This window comes from Antechinus flavipes, chromosome 2 (assembly GCF_016432865.1).
Source record: "Antechinus flavipes isolate AdamAnt ecotype Samford, QLD, Australia chromosome 2, AdamAnt_v2, whole genome shotgun sequence".
In the NCBI taxonomy this organism is placed as follows: Eukaryota; Metazoa; Chordata; class Mammalia; order Dasyuromorphia; family Dasyuridae; genus Antechinus; species Antechinus flavipes.
The window spans coordinates 407,731,061-407,753,071 of NC_067399.1; the positions used below are offsets into that span (position 1 = coordinate 407,731,061).

At 31.0% G+C, this 22,011-nt stretch overlaps 1 protein-coding gene across 3 annotated transcripts in view; it reads right to left on the reverse strand.

The window, feature by feature from the left end:
* The window catches only part of CLINT1 (clathrin interactor 1), a 66,255-nt gene that overhangs the window by 17,315 nt on the left and 26,929 nt on the right, over positions 1-22,011 (reverse strand). For all 3 annotated transcript variants that reach the window (XM_051978807.1, XM_051978805.1, XM_051978808.1), the window contains exons 2-6: positions 9,511-9,615; positions 8,757-8,853; positions 6,875-6,983; positions 5,824-5,988; positions 2,482-2,659 (exon numbers count right to left, since the gene is read on the reverse strand). In XM_051978807.1, coding sequence (XP_051834767.1) covers positions 2,482-2,659; positions 5,824-5,988; positions 6,875-6,983; positions 8,757-8,853; positions 9,511-9,615 — 654 coding nt within the window. The remainder of the gene's footprint in view (positions 1-2,481; positions 2,660-5,823; positions 5,989-6,874; positions 6,984-8,756; positions 8,854-9,510; positions 9,616-22,011) is intronic.

Consider the following 22,011-nt stretch of genomic DNA (forward strand, 5'->3'; position numbering starts at 1 on the left):
AATAACTGAAAACAATTGACAAGTAACATTATTTCAATGTTATCACAATAAGGAAAATGACGGAGGCTTTGAGTAATTAACTTATCTACCTAAGACACTTTTCTGATATATTATACAACTTTCTAAAGCGTATTTAATCTGAGATTAAAAAACAACCTAACAGGATCAACTTAACTTATTTTCAGATTTCAACAGTGCAAACACCCAGATTTGGCATCCATTTTCTTGTCAAGATGCTTGCAAAATAACTTCCTGTTTGTTTCTTCTACATATTACTAACTACAACATTACTAACTCACCTGAACAAACTTTTCAAACACTACAATTATCCCCTAATTCAATGGATAATTAAGCTGATTTCTTTCTATATAACTGGAAGAAAAAAGCTCGGAATTTAATTAATAACAAATATGTTGTATTTTACTCTACATGGAAAGCTTAAATTTATTGAAATATTTGAAATAATTATCTTCATGTAAAGTCTAAAGCAAAAGTTTGTTTTTAACAGTATAAAAGAAAATAGTACTTTAGATGGCAAAATTCAAACAACTTTAGGGATTTGGGAGAAAAGAAGAATATGTCACATATGTCCAATTTTATGTCGTCTTACAGTAGGCAGTTTAATTTAGAGATACTATTTAATATAGTGTAGAAAAAATTTCTCACTATAAAAGTAACTATTGAAATGCTCTAAGTCAGGCTAAATTCAAGCTAAAAAGCAATTTTCTACTTAAACACGAATTATTTTGGAATTCTGAAAATCTAAGATGAGGAAGACTAGCTTTCCACAAGATAAAGAAGTTAACATTTTTGTAGCTACATGGTTTTAAAGCCATAATTGTGAAAAGTGTTCAAAGGCCCTTTTCTACTTACCATCACAACAATCACTGAATTGAAGAATTATTATGGATCATGCTAGTTATACTGATAGAAATTTTACTTTTTTACACTCCACACATTTCAGGAGCAGACTAACTTTGTAGCTTGTGACTTTTAAGCCCAAGATACCAATAACAAAGTAATGAGCTTTGAAGTTCAAGTTCTATGAAGCACAATGAAAAGATCAGACTCATTAGATTCTCTTACCCACATGACTATTTATTTTGGCCTGATGCTAAGAAGGATCTAGCCCTGTAAAAATCTTCATATCTCATTTCCCAAATAAGAAGATAATAGATATGACCAGAAAGCTTCTGTGTGCTCTAAAGAGTAAAACCTCTGTCATGTAAATTATTAAGACTTAATCTGGTAGGTCATATTTCCTTCCCTTTCCAATTTAGCCTCTCTATATTCTTTCATATTTTTCTCTCTACTACAATCTAATTACTCCAAATCAAAAAAATGAAAATGCTAAGTTCTTAGACATATGTACAGAGGTTTTATTTTACATTTCAGGAATAAATGGAAAAAGTTAACAAGGGAGGAAAGGAAGATGTGAAAAAACAGAGTAAAGGGGAGGGGAAGGAAAAAGGAAAATCAGAGTACAGAACAGAATATTAAGAATCAGAAAGTCAGATTCCTAGTAAATGGGCTGTCTTATCTTATCACCTTATTTATGTTCTAAATAAAGAACTTTAATACAAGAATGCCAAAAAGAAAACTCTAAAAAACCATAAATTTTTGGGCCAAATAAGGCCATATTTCAGGAATGATCTTGAAAGTGATGGTCAGATTCTCAGGATTCTTGAGATGTAAACAAAATGAAAGTACTAAGCAGCAAGGTATTAGTAAATATTACAATATCTTCACAACCTTCAAATACAACAAATACCTCAGAAGATTAGTTTTACTGTTTCTACAATGGTCATAGAAATATTACAGATGAATGTTTCTTTTAAAGGTAGAAGGCTGTTCAACATGTAGGAAAGAAACACTTTAAAATAGGCTTATGAAAAAACAATATCATAAATGCTGAAATAGTTAAATTTTGCTCTATACAACTACTGGAGATAAATGGGACATATGAAAATGGATGCCACATCTCAGAACCATACTGTATGATATGAACATACAATGAAGTGTCAGAAATCAAAAAAAAAAAAAAGAAGAAGAAGAAGAAGAAGAAGAAGAAGAAGAAGAAGAAGAAGAAGAAGAAGAAGAAGAAAAAGAAGAAGACTTTTCAAATCCTAGAGCTTCCTTATATTTAGGAGAATAATTTCAATAAACTTGTAGTACCATCCCTATCTGAGAAGCAATATCTTCTTCCTTAGGTGTTTCACCTGACACCTTAAGGCAACCCACATTCTGCTGCAGAATCAGAATAAACACCAGCAGTTCTTAATCTAAAAGAAATATTCACCACAGAAGAGATTAAGTGATATTTAGTAAATGCATAAAAAACACTTGTTCAACTTTAGGAACTAGTGAGAGTAACTAATAAGGAAATGAATTAATACTGTTGGCAAAACATATCTGACATTAAAAAAAAAAAAAAAAAGCTACAATCCTTTTCAAGAGACCTAGGAGACAAAGTGTTAATACCTGCATCTTTCTGGGGAGTCTTCTCTATCTTTCCTGCGGAACTTGCTGATGGTGTCATCAATTGTGCTTCCAATTTTATCACTCAGTTCACCTAATTTATCACTGAATGGAAAAGCACTCTTGTTTTTATCCCATTCCTCGTCCCATTTTGACTTTGGCTCAGGATCGTACCTTTCACCTATATGGTGCATTAAAAACACAAGTAAAGCTAAGGACATTAAATTCAAAAAGATGCCTGCAGTTCTAATTTCTGAAGCTTTTCCTCATACAAAACAGTTTTCAAAGCAAAACTGAAAGCTCCCACCGTGCTGAATCAACACAATTACAGCAAGGCACAGCATGTTATGCCAGTCATTAAGTGGCAGGAATGCAGATTCAAAAGCTTTTGTTTATGAAAACTTCCAGAGTCTGAATGCCCAGCCCAACACATCAGGAAGTTCTTAAATGCTGCTGAAAGGATCACCTCAAGATAGAAAAAAAATCAAATATAATGATAACAAGCAGATCAGAGATAGAAAAACTAAACAAAACAATTAATAGTCACTTAAAGAAAAATATTTTTAAAATATTTTAATGCTATGAATATTTGAAAATTACCATAGTCCTTCAAAGCTGAGGAAAAGTAATTTTGCCTTATTAACAAAATCTTATGATATATTAGACCACATCATAAAAAAACCTCTAACATCATTAAGCAAAAATCAAATTTCAGAGAAGAATGGAAAGAAAATGAGCACATTTAAGTAAATAATACTGAAATGACACAAAAATATTATTTTCCAACATTACTTTATGTTTTCAACACTTAAAAAAAAACCTGATAGTAATTTTGAAGATTTAAATGAAATAAAATCAATTATTATTATCAAAGTTATAGATTTTGTAATATGTCAAAGGAATTTTGAGTTCTTTGTTTTAAATGGCAACATCATCAGAGGGAGAATAGTTTTAACTTTTCTACTGTGTAGTTGGGATCAGTAGTAGCAAGTCAAAAGAAACAAATTCTTTCCACTACCAGTTACACAAGAGCAGAAACAAGATGACTAACAAAAAAGACCTTGGTGTGAAAGTAAACTAAACAGTTAAAAACAGTACATCATTTGATCAACTATATATAGTCCAAACATACACTTGGACTTGCACTACTTAGAGACCATCTGCTTGAACTGTAGGGAGCAGCTAGTGAACAAGTCTGAGACCATAATTTCAAGAGCTTCACTTTTAGTCTAGTTCATCTGGTGGCCTCAGAGAGAAATGAGAGAAAATCGTAATAAATGAGATTTTATTCAGTAAGTTGAATACATGTCCAAAATAAACTTAGGCAAGAAGTGAAATTTGACTTGAGGGGAGGAGGAAGGTAAGGAGGTGAGTGAGGAATTCTCTTAAGTGGACTAAGGAAAGCAGTAATAAAAGGGACAGAATGATTTACTAACTAAAGATAATGAACTCTGGAATAAGCTAGCATTAATTATAACAGACTTCTTTCAATTATCATTTCTCAGTTTCTTAAGAATAAAAACAGGGTAGTAAATGCTTCTGGAGCAGACCAATATTATTTAAATATTGCCCAACAGTCTTTGAAAATGAAAAGTGCTGCATTTACAACAATATCTAAAGATGAAAAGAACTTTTTTTAAAGCCTAGAAATACTCTAACTTTAAAGAAGTAACTATATCCATGCCATCCAGAGAAAACTGAACCTGGATAGGTTTATCTCTTCAGTACCAGGAATGTATCCCAATGATGAAGTACAATCACAGGCAAAACTGAGCTAAGATTATGAATAAAAAACAAGAATTATAACTAAAAATATGATTATATACATGATGTATAAAGTCATTATTACTCAGTTCACCTAACTTATCACTAAATGGAACTTTAAAATAACATCTCACAGAAAAAGGAACTCATGGGATAAACTATTTGAGTGTGTAGGCTACACAAATAATTTAAAAACACAAACACAACAGAAATTATTAAGGTCTCCAACTACACTGAATTACTGCAATAGAAGAAAGTAGCTATGACAGATTTTACATTTTTCAACACATTACAATGGTATTTCAAAGCTCTAAATCCTATGATCTTTAGTTTTCTATCATTACAGAATATCCATATTTAATTACAAACATAGAAGTATATGTAGATTTAAAAAAAGATTTAAATTTTTTTAAAAGGAACTAATCAAGTCTTCTAAAACTGTTCCTCTAAAAATAAAGCACACAACTGTCTTGCTGAACAAAATTTTAAAAATCTCTTAGATTTCTGATAATGTTCTTTAATTTTGAGTAAAGTAATCAGAACTGTTCAACAATTGCTTTTCTACTAACACAAAATTTTTCTGACTGTATAAGTATTCCTGGATTTTAGGATTATCTACATTCAACTATTTTTCTTTTCTCTGTGAGGATGGAATATAAGAAATTAAAATTTTTTCATGCTTCCATACGTAAATGTTACACTTCTGTGTTTCCAAACACCAATAAATCCAAACTTGTGTTGAGCATGAATATGAAAGTGTGTGTGTGTGTGTGTATGTGTGTGTGTGTGTATGCTTCCCAAGTTCAGAGGATAACTGGAGCCCATAGCAGATGGAATGTACTTAAAAGGAGAGCTATTCTAATTTTACATTTTTTACAAACATCAGGTAGACCACAGATTATGGTCTATCTTGTTTAGAAGGAGTAGCAAAGCAAAATAAAAGTGAACGAGTCCACTAAAATCATCCTAATTTATGTAAACTTGAAACCATGTTTAGGCAGGTATAGTCAAATAGTATACAATCATATACCCAATGACTACTCAGGATCTGAATTGTTATTTCACTGCATGTGGGAGAAAATGGCTTTGTTCTGCTTAAGGAAAAGACTATTTATTAAGCTAGATTAAAAAAAGAGGACAACTCATTAATCAATCACTTTTTCTTGGTCAGAAGTAGTTTTAAGAGTTGAAACATGCAGCCTCTCCAACAATGCAAAAAATTTCAACAAAAACCACATTATTAAATACATTAGGCTTTTTTGTCCCCCCCCCCCCCATTGTTGTTGTTTGTTTCAGAGTTAAGCTTTAGAACACAGATATAAACGAATAGAGATTTTTTTGTTTTTGCAGACACATTTCCTAATGATGCTATAGAATATACATTTAGTTGATGGCTAAATCTGCAACTTTATATTTTAAATCCTGGGTAGCATATTGGAAGATTCCCAGGATTCATCAACTAGATATTTAAAAAGCCATTCATACATTTCAAAGTATAATATTCTTCAGTACTTCATTGGATTTGCAAAATGTCCCATGGGTCAACTAAACATTTCTGAATGCTCTTTGCCCACTACTCACCATATCTGAACCCTCCAACACTGTCTGAAGAAACCCCAACATATTTGTCTTTGTTCTTCTTTGCCTTCTTTCTCTCTTCTCGAAGTCTATCATCATCCTGGGCAAATTCTACCATTTCTTTTACCTTTTGGCGTATGTTTATACCTTGGTCCTTGCCATTTTCATCTGTATGTATGAAAGAAGAATGTAATCAACAAAAAGCAAATCACAAGAAAAAAAAAAATGAACCAAAATCCTTCTAAACACTAAAGTCTACTAAACATCTTTTAAAAATAATAAAAGGTTAACAGCAACATTTCATTTTTAATTCAGTCCCTTCTACTGCAAATTCTAAGAGTTTTAAAATATTTTGGTTTAAAATATCTTTATAAGGAGTATCTGATTTGCTAAAAATAATTAAAGTGTAGTAATACTAGGAAATAGATTTATAATCAAATGCCAGTTTGCTTTTCCCTTATATATTTTTTTTAAATGCTTTCAGTTTAAGCATTTAAAAAAAAAGCATTTCTATTCCTTGGTTTCATTAGTAGTTCTGGAATATATTAATTACTAGAGATCTTGTACTGAAATTTTTTTAAGTACTTTCAACTGGGGTACACTACAAACCGAAATTTGCTTCACTCTCTAGCCTCTTTCACATTCAAAACACACACACTGGCCTTGCTGCCTTTGCACAGTAAATATTATTTGGTGGGAGGAAAAAACCCCAGCTTCAAACAGATGTGTGTGTTTTGGAGCTCTAACCTTTTCTTCCCATATGATTAAAGCTATTCCTTTATGGACACCACAGGGGACCAGTCTCTAGTGCATATTTTAATATAAACCCGAACACTCATGTTGTGTTGGTTCTGTTGTTATTAGCCAGTCTTTTCTGCAAGTTCTTGTCTTCACTAATTAATACTCTAGGGTACCACGTCTTGGATTCTGCACTCTTCACACAACCAGCAACAGTCACATTCTAATTAGAGCGGAGAAGCTTCTAAGCTGGTTCAGGTGACTGACAACTCCAACTACTGTTTTAATTTGCTTATAAGATTTTTCTATTGCTCACCTACAAAGTGGTAATTTTCCAGGGATCGCAAATCATAAATGTGTTCTCTGGCACTTGTAACAACACGCTCTGATCCGTTCCTTATGAGGTAAGCTAGGAGCAGCAACGACTATAAAAATACAAAGCACCTTATGATAGCATGAACAAAAGCTCCATCAGCATTTTAAAAGTGTTTTTCTTTAAAAACCAACTAGATTACCAAATTAATTAAAAATATAGACTCATATCAGGCTACAAAGATTCTTACCTTAAACTATAACTTAATTGTACAGACATAAAAAACATAATAAAATTCTTATATTAAATATAAATCAAATCAATTTTAACTTGTTTGAAGGAAGTCAATGTCTGGTTTAAAAGTAAAAATTTTACTCACTCAAGATACTCCTAAATACCTAAATGTATATAGTGAGCTGAATTTTTCATTTTTTTATCCAAGTGACCCAACACCATTATGGAACCACGTTTCTACATTGTGGATTATAGTAACCAAGTCAGTTTAAATAAACCAAGTGAGTCCTTTAAGATAAACAGAAAATTATATTTTAAAAAAGTATATGTGGATTCTCTTTTTTGGTACTTAAATTTTTAAGAGTAATGCCTATGTGGGTCCTATTGAAAATATTTTGATTTATATTTGATTTATAAGAGATAAAAATTCCCTAAAACTTGAAAAGGCTCTGTTGGAATTAAAAAAAAAAAAAAAAAACATGAACTTCTTGTAATTTCCAAAAGCTTTATCTGATATGGAGAAAAGTGTATACTATGTATATAATTTTCTTTACCAAATTATAATTTCCTTTATAATTTGCCAGAGGATTTTTATGTTAAAATAGGATATAGATGGCAATTTCAATCACATACTATTTGCAGGCTTGAAGTTTTTAAATAAGGTAAAGTGTGTCCAGAATATTTATGTATATCTATCAAGAAAAGACAGCGGATGTCAACAAGAAAGTTTTTATTCAAGTACAACTAGTCAAAATAAGCTTAAAGATTAAACTATGTGAATAGTAATAGTATCAAATTAGAGACTACAGTGACGTATCAAAAAAAAAAAAAAGTTACTTGGAACACTCCTGAAAAGAAAAATAATCCTATACTTAAGTATACAGTTTTAGAATTCTGTATTATAACCGCACAAAGTAGGAACAAAGTATCATTTTGAGATAAAATCTCATTAATTATTTTTATAACTCTTCCCTTCTTCCCCAAGATCTGTGATCGTTTCATTGGAATTCTACTTCAATCAATACACATGATCACCCTTCCATACTTTATCATCCTCTGTGATCCTGATACACACTAAGAAGGTAACACATAGATACAACATACATTCTTGCTTTGTGTATATGTAATCCAATTATAATAGGATTTTGAAGTCTACAAAGTGCTTAACACTATATCAGAACTAATTTTATTAGTTGTATAGTTTCTTTTTTCATGACAGAATACCATACTGTGACAGTATATTTTGTTTAATGAAAATTTTCTTTAAAGATAAAATCAAATGGGAATCAGGGTTCTGTGTTAATTTCATACACTAAAATATACATTTTGGAAAAGAATACAATGAAATGATATCCTTATACAAAAACTTTATTCTTTATAGAAATCTAAATAAGTGAAATATTATTTAGGACAATGAATATGCAATACACATTTAAAAGCATTATAATACAACTTAAAACATTTTTACATGAGTAAATAATGTTTTAAAAAGAGTAAAATACACAAACAATAAGGCTGCCTCTAAGTATTCTAAGATAATACACTGTAGCATATAAATGTGTTTTTAAAACATTTATTAGTTCACTTGAGTCTGAAACATATATAATGTATCATTAAATTAATAAACTTTATAAAATTTCTCAAATCCAACCTTATAGACTCTTCTCCAGTTCTTTTTGTTGTCTTTCAACATTCGTGTCCAAAGCATGTTCATAAGTTCAGAAAACTGTTCATACATAAAAGTGGCCCTTAAAAAAACAACAGGGGGAGTCTAACTTGATTTTCTTGAAGAATTTACAATGTATTCATTTCAACAGTAGATGGCAGACTTGTTCTAACCTACACAGTATTTTCCCATAAAGCAATAATTAATAAATAAAACCTGAGTATTTTTCAAATATGACCCTTGTAACTTAATGGGGACTAAATTCTTTGTAACAGTCAAAAATAAATAAACAGGGATATACAGTAAGAAAGACAAAGAAATACATAATGTGCACATAGGCAATACACCCAGTTCACTGCAAGACTCTACTATCATTAACTTTTAGATTATCTACATTTTTGTTTGCTATACCAATCTTTATCCTGACTATAGAAAATTTTAACCTTTAATCTCAGTTTCTTTTATCTGTACTACTATCAATAATTCTGCATTAAACATACAATTCTTTGTGTCTTGTTAGAATAATAGAAACACAGGACAAGCAATTTATAAATACAACCTGTATTACCCTTAAGAAGATACATTTTGCTTTTAATTTTCTACGTTACTATTTATTCAGATATAACAAAATTAAGCTACAACTGATGGAGAATAAAGCCGGAGTTTGAAAGCAAGGTTTACATTTCTGTGTAAAGATGCACTACTACTTTCTGCACTGCTGAGTCAAATTATCACTTACCTGGCAATCTCTCCCATGAGTTGCCCAGAAGGTCCCCAAGGATCATCGTTGGTTGCCTCTCGAACCTTAGACTCAATCTCTGAATAATTCATAACCACATTGGTGCTACAAAGGAAAAAAATTGCACACACATACACACGAAGATTAGCATCAAAACTGAGAAACACATGAAAACTTAATAATGACACTACCGGGTGTCCTAATGAGATACCTCTACAGGGTGGGAAAGAAAACATCTTTAGTGCACAAGCTACCCTGAGGACACTATACTATGCATTTAAGTTATCTTTAAGAAGGTTTTACTATTCCATTAGCCTTCCAAGACTACAGATGAGAGGCTAGGGATTACATTAGAGTTGGCATAAGTCCAATAAAAAAATGGCTTTTGGTCAAATTAAAATTGAAATTGAACCAATAGACTCTATTATAACACAAAGTTGTCAGTTTCCTGATCAGATCTGGTTTGTATGCAGACTTACGTGTTGTACATTTACGAGAAATTCCATAACTCAATCAGCAAAATTAGACAGGATCTGATGATGAACGTCATGGTTTCATTTTTTGAAAAAGGACTGCAAAGGATTTTCTTAATGTGAGAAATTTGAAAAGCTTGAATATGTTTTAAAACAAGTAATGAAAAAAGCATTTTAAGCTTTTTTAAGCTAAGAAATTTTAAGCTAAGAAAAATGAGATGGGAAGACAGCACTGATAAAACTCAATAATTCTTTTTTTTGTAATTAATTTAAGAGCTTAAAGATCCTTTTGGGAAAGTAATGAATAAGGTGACAATATTAAATGTTATAATAGTATAAACATTTAAAGCACTTGTCATTAAGGAGTAATACTGAAGCATATTAAATGAGGGCAGCTAAAATCACTAAGTAGTCTTATAAATATAGTTTATTTACTGATCTATGTAGTTGTACTGCCTCTTCCCTCCTCCCTATCTCTACTTGGCTTTATTTTTGTTGAGCTTTTTGGAAATCACCTAAAGTTTTTTGAGACTCATAAATTCTGCTACAAATGAACAGACAGCAAAAATTCACTTCAATGCTTCAGTTCTGTCATCTTCATAAAATGAAGGCCAGAAAAAAAAAAAAGATTTTGATTAAATTAAAATGGAAAGCGAAACAAGAAATTAAAATGTAAAGTCAAACATTTATTTTCTTAATTAACATTTTCTTCCCAAAGACAATTGCTAATCTAGGTTTGTTTGTTTTTAAGATCTTTTAATAACACATAAAATACAAACTACTTTAAGTGATACAAATTACTTTCCCTATGACTAAAAAGGGCAGGTAAAACCTTAAATAAGTGACTTTTAATGGAGAAAGGGCAATATTTGCAAATTGTCAGATATAACAAAGCAAAATAAAACCAGTGAAGCCACTGTCAAATTTTCATTGAAATATATCCTTGTAGTTGATTTGAAAATACTTATGTATCTCAATAAATGAAGAACAAGCTTAAGTTGGCTACATTCATAGCTAATTAGCAAAATGAGTCTATCATCTACCATAAATCAAAAGCATGTCAAAACACAGCTGTGGGCATGGACAATAGTAATTAGGGTTATAATATTTCATTTTATAAGCAGTATTGAGAATTTATTTCAAATTTGCTTATGTAGTTTAATTCATTTCACAAAATACTGGAGTTAATTCGTGTGCGTCTGTGTATGTGTAGACATACACACGTATATGAAATGTTTTTATTGGAGCTTTTGTGAGCCTTACAGTTTTCAGAACACTAGTTTCCTTGTTTAAACTACAAAGAGACCCATGGGTCAAATGAAATAGGTCCTGTTTATATAACCTCCTCACAAAGTTCTTGAAGGTCTGTATATATGTAGAATGACAGAGGGAGGGGGGAAAAATGTTTCCTATACTTCTTCAGATGAAAAACAATACCAAATATTTTCATTTACAAATTCACAATTAAAAAAATAGTAAGCATTCAATCTTTAGTGGTGAAATGGTAATGAATACAGGAATCACAAAAATATTAACTGTAATTAAGATAGCACTAAATAGGAAACCATGCTTCATTTCTAAAGTCAATACTGCAATAAATAAGCTTTTTGTTTTCAGCAAAATGAAAAAAGCTTTCTCAAAAATGCCAAAAAGATATCTTGGTATAAACAGTTCTAAAACAAAATATCTTTAAGCCACATCTAATTCAGAAACAAATGTAAACTGGGGGGGGGGGGGGAAAGAGTTGTATAGTTTGGCTTTTTTCCAGATCATTTAAAAATAACTTTTTCTAAAAAGGTGGAAATAGCATTTTATTCTTCCTTTCCCATGTTTTCTATGGCTTGCATTTCATGCCTTACCCATAATTCCTGTGACCTTTTCTACCAAGAAAAAAAAAAAGACAATAATAATAATTTATGTCCAGATGTGAAGGGAAGGAGAAAGGGGGAGAGAATGACTAGTTTGATTTCTAAGACTTCCTGTGATCAAAAAAAGTATAATTTAAAGCGCCCTTTAGGCACTAGAGGGAGCTCTTTGACAAGTTTTCACTTGGCACAATTTAAACAATTGTTCACTAGCTATTTTTGCAAAAACAGTTATGACATAACAAAAAGTTAAGAAAATACCTCATCAATAAAAGTTCTAAGTTATGCATATTACCTTTATATTTATAGTAATACTATGCAATTTAGATCATATATATATAGTCAAATTTCTAACAAACATGGGTAACAGGAAAATAACATGAAAAAAGAAAAAAAGCAGTCAAGTTTTCCTACAGTATACTCTCAAATTCTAGATGGATTGCAATTTTTAATTTCTTTATTAGAATAATGACAGGTTACAAAACTTTTGTAGATTTAATCCAAAGCAACAATTTATAATAAAATTCTAAGTCTAAAACCAGGTATACAGAAGATACTGGTTTATCAAAGATTATGATTAGTATTGATTAGATCCCATTACTCAGCTATAATGGGAACTATTCTGGGGTAATTTCCAAGCAAAACTAAACTAATGAAGTATCAAAAAAAAAAAAAAAAAAAAAAGGTAAGCAAGAAAGGAATAAATTGCTTCTTTTTTAAAGGCACTAAACTTTTTGCTGAATGACTCCACTTTAGTTTCCAACTAGAAGAAATAATTTACTAATTACTTAAAGCAGTGAGTAGTGAAAAGAACATTTTATTTAAATAAAAGGACCTGAGTTTAGATCTACTAACTAATATTTGTGAACTTTGAGTAAATCAAAACCTCAGTTTCTTTAAAATGAAGAACTTGGGTCTAATGAATCTCTATGGTCTCTCCCTTTAGTTTTAAACTGTGTGAGTCAAGAATTATCAAGTTCCCCCAAATATTTTAGTTATTCAAGAGCTAAACACTGCAAAGCTAAGTACATTGATATACTAGATGTAATTTTGTATATCCAGATGGACAATTATACAATATACAAAAGTTACAGTCTCTACCCTAAATTATCTTACAATATGGGCTTTAAGTTAAACATTTAAAGTATTAGATAAAGGAGAAGATAAAAGTTAGATGGTACTGTGGATGGAACACTGAAAGACATCTTAATGAAATGAAACCCAACCTCAGACACTTAAAAGACTGTATGAGCCTGAACAAGTCACTTAAATCACACTGCCTCGGTCTCATCTATAAATTGAGCTTAAGAAATGAATGGCAAACTACTTCAGTATCTTTGCCAAGAAAATCCCAAAAGAGGATCCCCAAGAATTGGACATGACTTACATGAATACAGCAATCAAAAAAAAAAAAAATGTTAACTGTAATTAAGATAGCACTAAATGACAATAACAAAATGATTTTATAGGAAGAAGTGAATTACTTCTAAGAATGGCAAGAAAAGGGTCAGGTTATATCTATACAATTTCTTAAATGGGACTAATAGAAATACATATTCCCCAATAGAGAAGTGATTACTGCTTACCAACAAAGTTGGTTCTCAAAAGAATAACCACAAATTATTAAGAATGAAATGAATGACTGCTCCAAATCACTAATAATGAAAACAACCTTGAGTTTCACCTCAGCAAATTGGCAAAAATAAGAAAAGGAATCTAAAGATAAGAAAAATATGTTAAGGATTGTGAAATACCGCATGAATGCACTTTTGGTGGAGCTGTGAACTAGGATAACCATTTTGGAAAAAAAAAAAAACAATTTCTAATTATACAAATACAGTGGCTAAAATATCTATAACCTTTGAACCAGTGTTTCAATTGCTAGGCAGAAACCAGTTTACTGACACACACACACACACACAAAAGGCCTATATGCCCCAAAATACTGATTAATATAAACACTTCTGATTAGGAAATGGCCAAATTGTGGCATAGAATGTCATGAAATTATTATGCTATGTAAGAAATGACGAATACAAAGAAGCATGCAAAGATTTACATGAACTGATATAAAGCAGAAAACAACATAAATGGGGAGAACCACTTCAAAACCGAATGGGTGAACAAGGTGTGACAGAGGAATTATGAGAAGAATATTTTTACTGCTCCTTTGTAGACATGAAGATCCATGTGTGGAATACTGCAATTAATGTCAGATTTTTAAGAAATACATTCAAAGGTTTGGTTGGCTTTTTTTCTATTGCTTTTGTATAGATGTATAAGTAACCAATTATTAAATGTGCACAAAATCTAAACAGCTTTTATTAAAGTATCTTTCACTTAAGTGTTAGCCTGATATTAAAGGAATTTAATTGGGAATGATTCCTGAATACCTGGAAAAAAATGTCAACATGAAGTTATCAGAAAAAAAATCTTTTTTAAAAAAGGGAAGGTGTTCTGGATAAACATTTGCAAATGACATATGAAAGTCAAACAAATTAAGAAAAAAATTTTATTGGAACTAGTCACTTTCTAAGAGTGCTGGGAAAATTTATTGCTATTTTTGTTTCTAGCCAAAATGTAAGGACTTAAAAAAATGCAATGAAGAAACTGATATTGATTCATGCAATTTTCAGAGTTTATCAGGGTGATATACTTCAAGAAAGTCTTCCCTGTTGGCAAGATGAAAATTTCATTGGGTATTTTCTAAAATTGATGTAAATGTTCTACTATATTGGAACCACCCACAAGTTACTACTTATATCACCTATTAATATGAAATTGATCATGAACAACCAACATCCCTCACCCAGCTGCAATAAATACATATTCCTAACTGTTAGCTTAAATCCCAAGAATAAGATTAGCTCATAAACATTCTGAGTTTTGCAAAGCACATTTCCCATTAAAATCCTCTGAGATAGTATGTTCAGTAGAAAAAATTATTAACTATCATTGCCAATTCTATTGCTATATTTGGTTACATGGGATCACAATTTACAAAAAAGCTGTTATAGAACTTGCAAAGCCAAATAAAAGTATAGTATAGCTTTACATCCTCCTTCTCCCCCTCCCCCAAACATTCAATAAACATTGCAAAGTTGATAGGTAACAACTTATTCTCCACAATTTGGGGAAAGGGATGTGAGGGAAGGAGAGGACAGTATAGAAAAAAGAAATAGAGAATTGTTAAAACCTAGGTAAGGAGAAAATTAAATAAAATTAAATAATAATACTGATAAACAATAGCAAGTCATTAATGCAAATTATTACAACAAAGTGCAAGGAAAAGTGGGAAAGATATATTCTGATCTCTGATAATAGGACCTCCATTCATCTTGCAAAATATAAAATACATTCTTGTGAATAAGAAAGTAAGGTAATGTGATAAACTACATTCATGTACTATAAAAAGAAACGAAAACGATTCTGAATGGGAAAACATTTAGAAACATTTCTAAAACCCAATGCCTTATTCTTTTAAATGTGAAAAAAGTGAAACCTAGTTCCTTTTAAAATGTATTATTTCAAACCAATTATATCATGTGTACATGGAGTGCCTATGTGCATAATATTACACAGTCAACTATTACACAGAGGACCTTGCTGGATTAAGCACCTTCTGTTTTCCATCTTTATTTTCCAAGAGGGAACACTAAAATGCTAAATGCTGAAATGTGAAACTTTCTAACTCCCACTTCTTTTTCTTTTACTACTACCCTGAGTTTTCATTGAAACAGTATACATCATCCTTTCAATATCTCCTTCCATGAGGAATGAAGGAGATTAAATAAATAAAAAGAGCTCTCTGCCAGGTTCGTTGGAAAGGTTTTTCCTTGCAAAATTCAATGTTTAGGATCACTATAAATACTTTATATATATGTCTTCATTATCTATGGACCAAACGGGTAGCCAAAACTTTTAAAATGCTAAAATATAGAAAGAAAATTTGCCTGTCATAAGATAATTAAAAGTGGAAAAGTACAGCTTTCTTTTGCCAATCAAACATATCGACTAACTGCTATCACTTTTTGAAATTCCAATAACAGCACCTATCATTTGTTTTTATGCATAAGCCCTTAGCACAGAGCTTGGCACATAGGAGGTGTTTAATAAATGCTTGTTAACTTGAGTTAATTTTCTAAATCTCTCCATAACTTATATACCAAGAAAACAAAGGGTCATGTACTTTTTTGCTAATTTGTCATTTTCAAAAGCTACTAAACATGTAAATTATAATTAACACTCCTCCTTCACCTTTGAAATTGACCTATAATTTCTGTAGTAATCCACATCTTGGTTATTTTAGGAAGCAATTCTGAACTACAGATTTTGAATTAATCCTTTTATTTTCCTATTAGAGTAATATTTTTCTCACCAATCCACTTGCTTGGTAGCTTAAATAGATGTATTTTAGTTGTTCCATTTGGACTACCTTTCATGTAAAAATATAAAGATAATTTCAATGGAAAGTTTTAATGTTTTTTGCAAGGGGAAACCTGTATATGAGGAAAATAAAGGGTTTGACAGGATTGGAATAAAATTAAAATTAATTATTATCAGTAACATTCCCATAGTAATTTTTAAAATGATAACAATGAGCTAACATTTTAAGTATTCCTCAAAGGAAGTCTGTAATTATCTTAAATGCCTAAAAAAAAGGCCAAATCTTAAAAGCAAAACTTTAAAATTTTAACCTTTCGTGGAAAAAAACATCTGGAAAATCAAACATCTTGGTTTCATGCAAAAAAAAATCACTGGAATTGCAGTTAAGAAACTCCAATTCCAATTCCAGCTCTGTTATTTAACTAAGCCTTGTAGAAGATAGTATGCTTACTTCTCTTTAAGTGGTCCTTTCTCTAAGCCTTTTTTTTTTCCAAGTGTAAAATGAACTTAACTACTTCACTGGGGTTATTATGATGATTCTTGCAGCATCTATGCAAAAGTTTGTAATTAATCATATTATTCCTTATAGAAATAGTTATCAAAATTCTTCAAGTTATGAAAGAGTGGAAAATCTGGACTGAATCACAAGATCCGAGTTTAAATTTCTGTTTTAGCTTACCAGACACTACTTATCTCACAGTCTCTAAGGGATTCAGTTTGCTTATTTGGGAGAATATCTGCACAAGATTGCTATGAAGTATTAAATGGGTTTTTAAATACATGCCCCATTGACCTGAAGTACAGAAGTATAAAACAGAACAAAAACAAGCTTATTCAGCATAGATACGCATAAATCAAAGGAAACTTCTACTTTTAGTTTAATCAAAGCTGCACAAGGCAGCACTCCTGCATGCATTTTCATCTGGCAAATAAAGAGTCTGAATTGATCATTTTAAACATGCAGTACAGTAATTTACTTAAGACACAGTGTAGGCAAACACTGCTACTTAAATATCTGGATCAATGTCATTAAGTCATTAAGATACAAGCAACCCATAATAAAAATCAAATACAACTTGACCATGAAAATATAGTTAGATTCCTCCTCCCCAAATATCAGAAACAAGAAAATTAATATGTTCTTAAAGCTTGGATATTATCAGGCTTTCTCATTTTTTCCTCCTGAAAAATTATATCTTCTTGATATGCATTCAGAAATTGATTTGAATTTGGAACTTTTCAAGGGAATACTTTAATAATTTATGAAGCAGATGTGCAAGGCAAACTGCATAGAAACAGATAAAAAAAAAAAATCCCCTCACCCCCAAACATCCTGATGTCCACAACTGAATTATGACTACTGGGAGAAAAAACTATAAAGCTATTTCCTGTGCCTTAAAATTTCTGTGGTTAGATAGCATACCAAGTAAAATAACCCATTATGTTGTTCCCTCCTTTTTAAACATTATAAAAGACACCAAGACTCCAGGAATTCCCCATCCAATGTTTTTATACATTTCCTTTAATCCATTTGACTCTTTATGACTATTTGCTCAAAATAAATGCTCGGAAATTTTAGCAATTAAAAAAATGAACATTGAGAGCCAAAATATATTAGGTTATTAAGTTATTAATGTATTAAGAATGTCATCCTTTTCGTAATTTTTAAATGAAAAACACCTGATTCAAAGGCAAAGTAATAAACTACTGTTTATTTTACAATATATATACGTCAAAAGGTGTTCACTACTTATCACAGGTGAACAAATGACCTTTGATACATTTTTTTTTATTTTAATGCTCAACTTCTTCCATAATTTTGTGGATAACTCCTTCTGAACCAATGTTTTATTTCATAGCATATAAAAAATGTTTGGTACCCAAATTCTCCCCAGCTCTAATTTAATTCTTATGTAGCTTTTAGACCTACCTACCACGTATGTAGAAATGGAACTAAATCTTATCAACCCCTCCATGAAATAACTATTACACAAATTATGTTGCCAACATAAACAAGCATATATCATGCACTTATTACTCAAATTTGTTTAGAGACATTACACTCTCAGCATTAATTATATCAGTACTGAGGCAAATAGTGTCTGGATAAAAGGTGGTATGAATTCTTAAATTGGGATTCTTTTTAAAACAATTCTTTTCAAAATGATTTTAAAGCGATTTTTAATTATGATCTAGACAAACATTAACATAAATGTTTCCATATGCAAACAACAACAACAAAAAAGATGATTGTATATGAAGGCACAGATTTCTCTTACATACAGTAGATGTTCTTACTTGTTTTAGTTTTTATTTTTTGTCTCGGAGCCTTTTGGCAGTATGGCTAAGCTTTGGAATCTTTCTCAGAATATGTTTAAATGCACATAATAAAATACAGAGGAATACAAAGGAAAGTGATTATAATGTAATATAGCTATCAAATAGTTTTCCCATCCAAATTTGTAGAACACTGCACCTCTGACATTAATAGTTTTTGTTTAAAAATATGATTAAATTTAAAACAGGTATACCAGTACTATCCTGATGAACTACTCTGAAGAAGCCTCATACCATTACATATATTTCTGTCTTCTGCTCCTTCTGTTACTGATATCCCTATCACCTTGTTGATTCTGGTGCTGAAATGCTACTTCCCTTTTTAATTCAATATATTCCACATTATTTTGGGCTTTATTAATTGGGCAACTTTCTATCTTGATATTTTCCTCTTCAGACTGGTCCTAATTTGTTGACTAATAACTTCAGCATAACTAGTTGCGTAATAAAGTATTATAGAAAAAGCACTTGTCTGGCTTTCAGAGACCAAAGTTTTAATCCTGAAGCTGTATGCTCACCAAGTATATGACATTGGACATGTCCAAAGCTTTCTAATCTTCATACTCCTAAGCTATTAAATAGTTTTATTAATCTTGCCTATCTCTATATACCCAACACATTTTAGTACCATCCTATCAAAATTAAGTGAAATGTTTATCCAATGAAATAATATATGAAAGTAATTTAAACTTTAAAGTGCTATAAAATAGATTATTAAGATTATTTTTGGCTTAAGAATTGCAAAACCTTAATTTTCAATGCCTCTGGCTTTGTACCTATGGTGCATTGAAGTTGTCTGCTCTAACCACCCTGTTGTAACTTAAGCAGATATGTAGCATGTTCAAGGGAAACTGTTCCATACAGGTTAAGAATAGGCCAACTAGCCAAGTGGCTAGGAATCAAATAGTGGGGAAAAAGCAACATGAATCAAGAGTTTTTAAGAGTCTAAAACCATAGGTAACCTCTTTGGAAATGGTGAAAACAAATTGTTGGAAGTCATTTTCAGAAGACTGGCTTTCTAATATCTAATATTTGTCAATATACAGCCTAAGTAGGTAAAATTTTACTTTAAAATCAACTTAGCTGGAATTTTTTTTCATATATGACCTCATATCACTTTACATGATCTGTTATATACTATTCATATATGTATCTTATCTTCTGCTATTATAATGTGATTTTTTTATAGACAAAGACTTTATTCTATTTATCTCTATGCCAAGCACCGTGCCCTGCAGATGATCAATGCTTAATAAATGCTTGTTAAATTAATGAGGACAATTTTTCTGTATTTTAAATTGTGTTTCAGCAATAGAAAAATTCAGATTAAATTTCAGATGCATAACAGCAGGTGGTCATCATTAACAAAGTTTTTATTTTATAAGGATTATATTCCCTTATGGAAGCATTCTCTCTGGCAATGAAAAAAAAACAACAAAAATAAAATCATACTTAACACAAAAAGCTTGCAAATAAGCGTTTCTTTTCTTAGTATAGTGGGAAGGCTAAGGAACAGTGAGCAAAGAAATTTAGTTTTTCTGGAACAATAAGAAAAGCATAAATACTTCAATCTCTTTGCCTAAGCTTTGAAACAAAATCCCAGTACACCACCCATGTTTATAGGCAAGATTTCAGTTAAAACTTCAGTTAAAAATCATTTCTCTTAGGCATGCCACTCATGTCTAACAGGGGGAAAAAACAAACTAAAAATATTAGTCTTTTAAGAAAATTATGGTGTTTATCAAAAGTATAAATTGATTGTATTCTGAACAGTTTTTATCTCTTATGGCAGATAAAAATTTTTAAAAAGTTAATGTATCTTATTTATCCTTCTAGCCACCAGCAAAATAAACTCTAGGTTGTAAGTTAGAGTAGATTTAGTTTATAAAGTCTGGAAAGTGTTGGAATGAATGGTTGATGAACTCTATATGGGGAAAATTATCTCCTTTCAATTATGGATTTATCTTGATTAGCAGAATTATATCCTATGGAAGAATGAAACTGATAGCATAGGAAAAGTATAATATAATGAATGAGTCAAGAGATAGATACAGAATATTTGCGTCCTAGCAATAATAGTATAGTATCTATGGACAATTAGAAGGTCCAACAGATAGTGCAGGACAAGAAGTCAAGAAAACTCATTTCCCAGAGGTTAGATCTGGCCTCAGATACTAACTAGCTTTGTGACCCCAGACAATTCACTTGATCCTCAGTTTGCCATAGACATTGTTTGCCTCAGTTTCCTCATCTGTAAAATGAGCTGGAGAAGGAATTGACAGTACTTTTGCCAAGAAAATCCTAAATGGGATCATTAAAAAGTTTAACATGATTAAAATGTCTGAACAACCACTTTTTCCACCTGAAAATAAGATGCTATTTACTTTATTTGAATATGCAAGCTCTTTGGAGATTATTAAAGCTATTTTAGAATTTAGACTTTTCAGAGGCATTCTGGCTAGTGGAAAACCTTTTATCACCCTAGGATCAGACCCAATAAAACTATGTGAATTCATACTACAAATTATATGGTCTAATTTTTTAAATAGAAATTTTCTACTTACATACACACACACACATACACAGATACACATATGGAGGCAAAAAAAGGAAAAAAGCATCAAAAGTTTGTATACACAGATTTCTAAACAGCTGGCACAACCAGCTGAACAACAAAAAACTAAGTAAGCAAAAGCATATTCAAGGTGAAAGGAAATAATTAAGAATCTTACATATATTTAATTTCTTACCAGACAGGAAATCTGTATATAATATACAGATCCTTGGAAAGTCTTCTTTTTCTAGATGACAAATCATAACAAATGAAGGCTTCATATCTCGTGGAATTTAGAAATGTATAGACATGTACATATATACAATTCAAATAAACTTTTATTTTGGGGAAGGGTAGACTGATTACACATAATTTCCCCCCTCCCAGTCCATGGTTAAAAAAACAGCAGAAAAACAAAATATGCGCCCAATGACTAAAGAATAAACAAAGCAAAGAATATGGATGTAAGGGTGTGTTACTGAGCAACTGGGAACAAGAATTAATAATTTAGAGAAACATGGCAAGATTTCTATAGAAACAATGCATAGTGACGTAGTGAAGAAAGTACAGGCACAATGACAACAACGTAAAGAAGGTCAACAAAAATTGAAATACCCCAAAATCCATTGTAGTACCATCCTATCAAAATTAAAGGCTATATCTTTCCTGTTGAAAACTGCTAAACTAACTTTTTAGGGAATGTAGGGATGTATGTTGAGAAGTGTCTGCCTCCAAAAATTGCTGGGAAAATTGGAAATTAGTATGGCAGAAACTAGGCATTGACCCACACTGTACACCAAGATAAGGTCAAAATGGGTTCATGACCTAGGCATAAAGAATGAAATTATACATAAATTGGAAGAGCATAGGATAATTTACCTCTCAG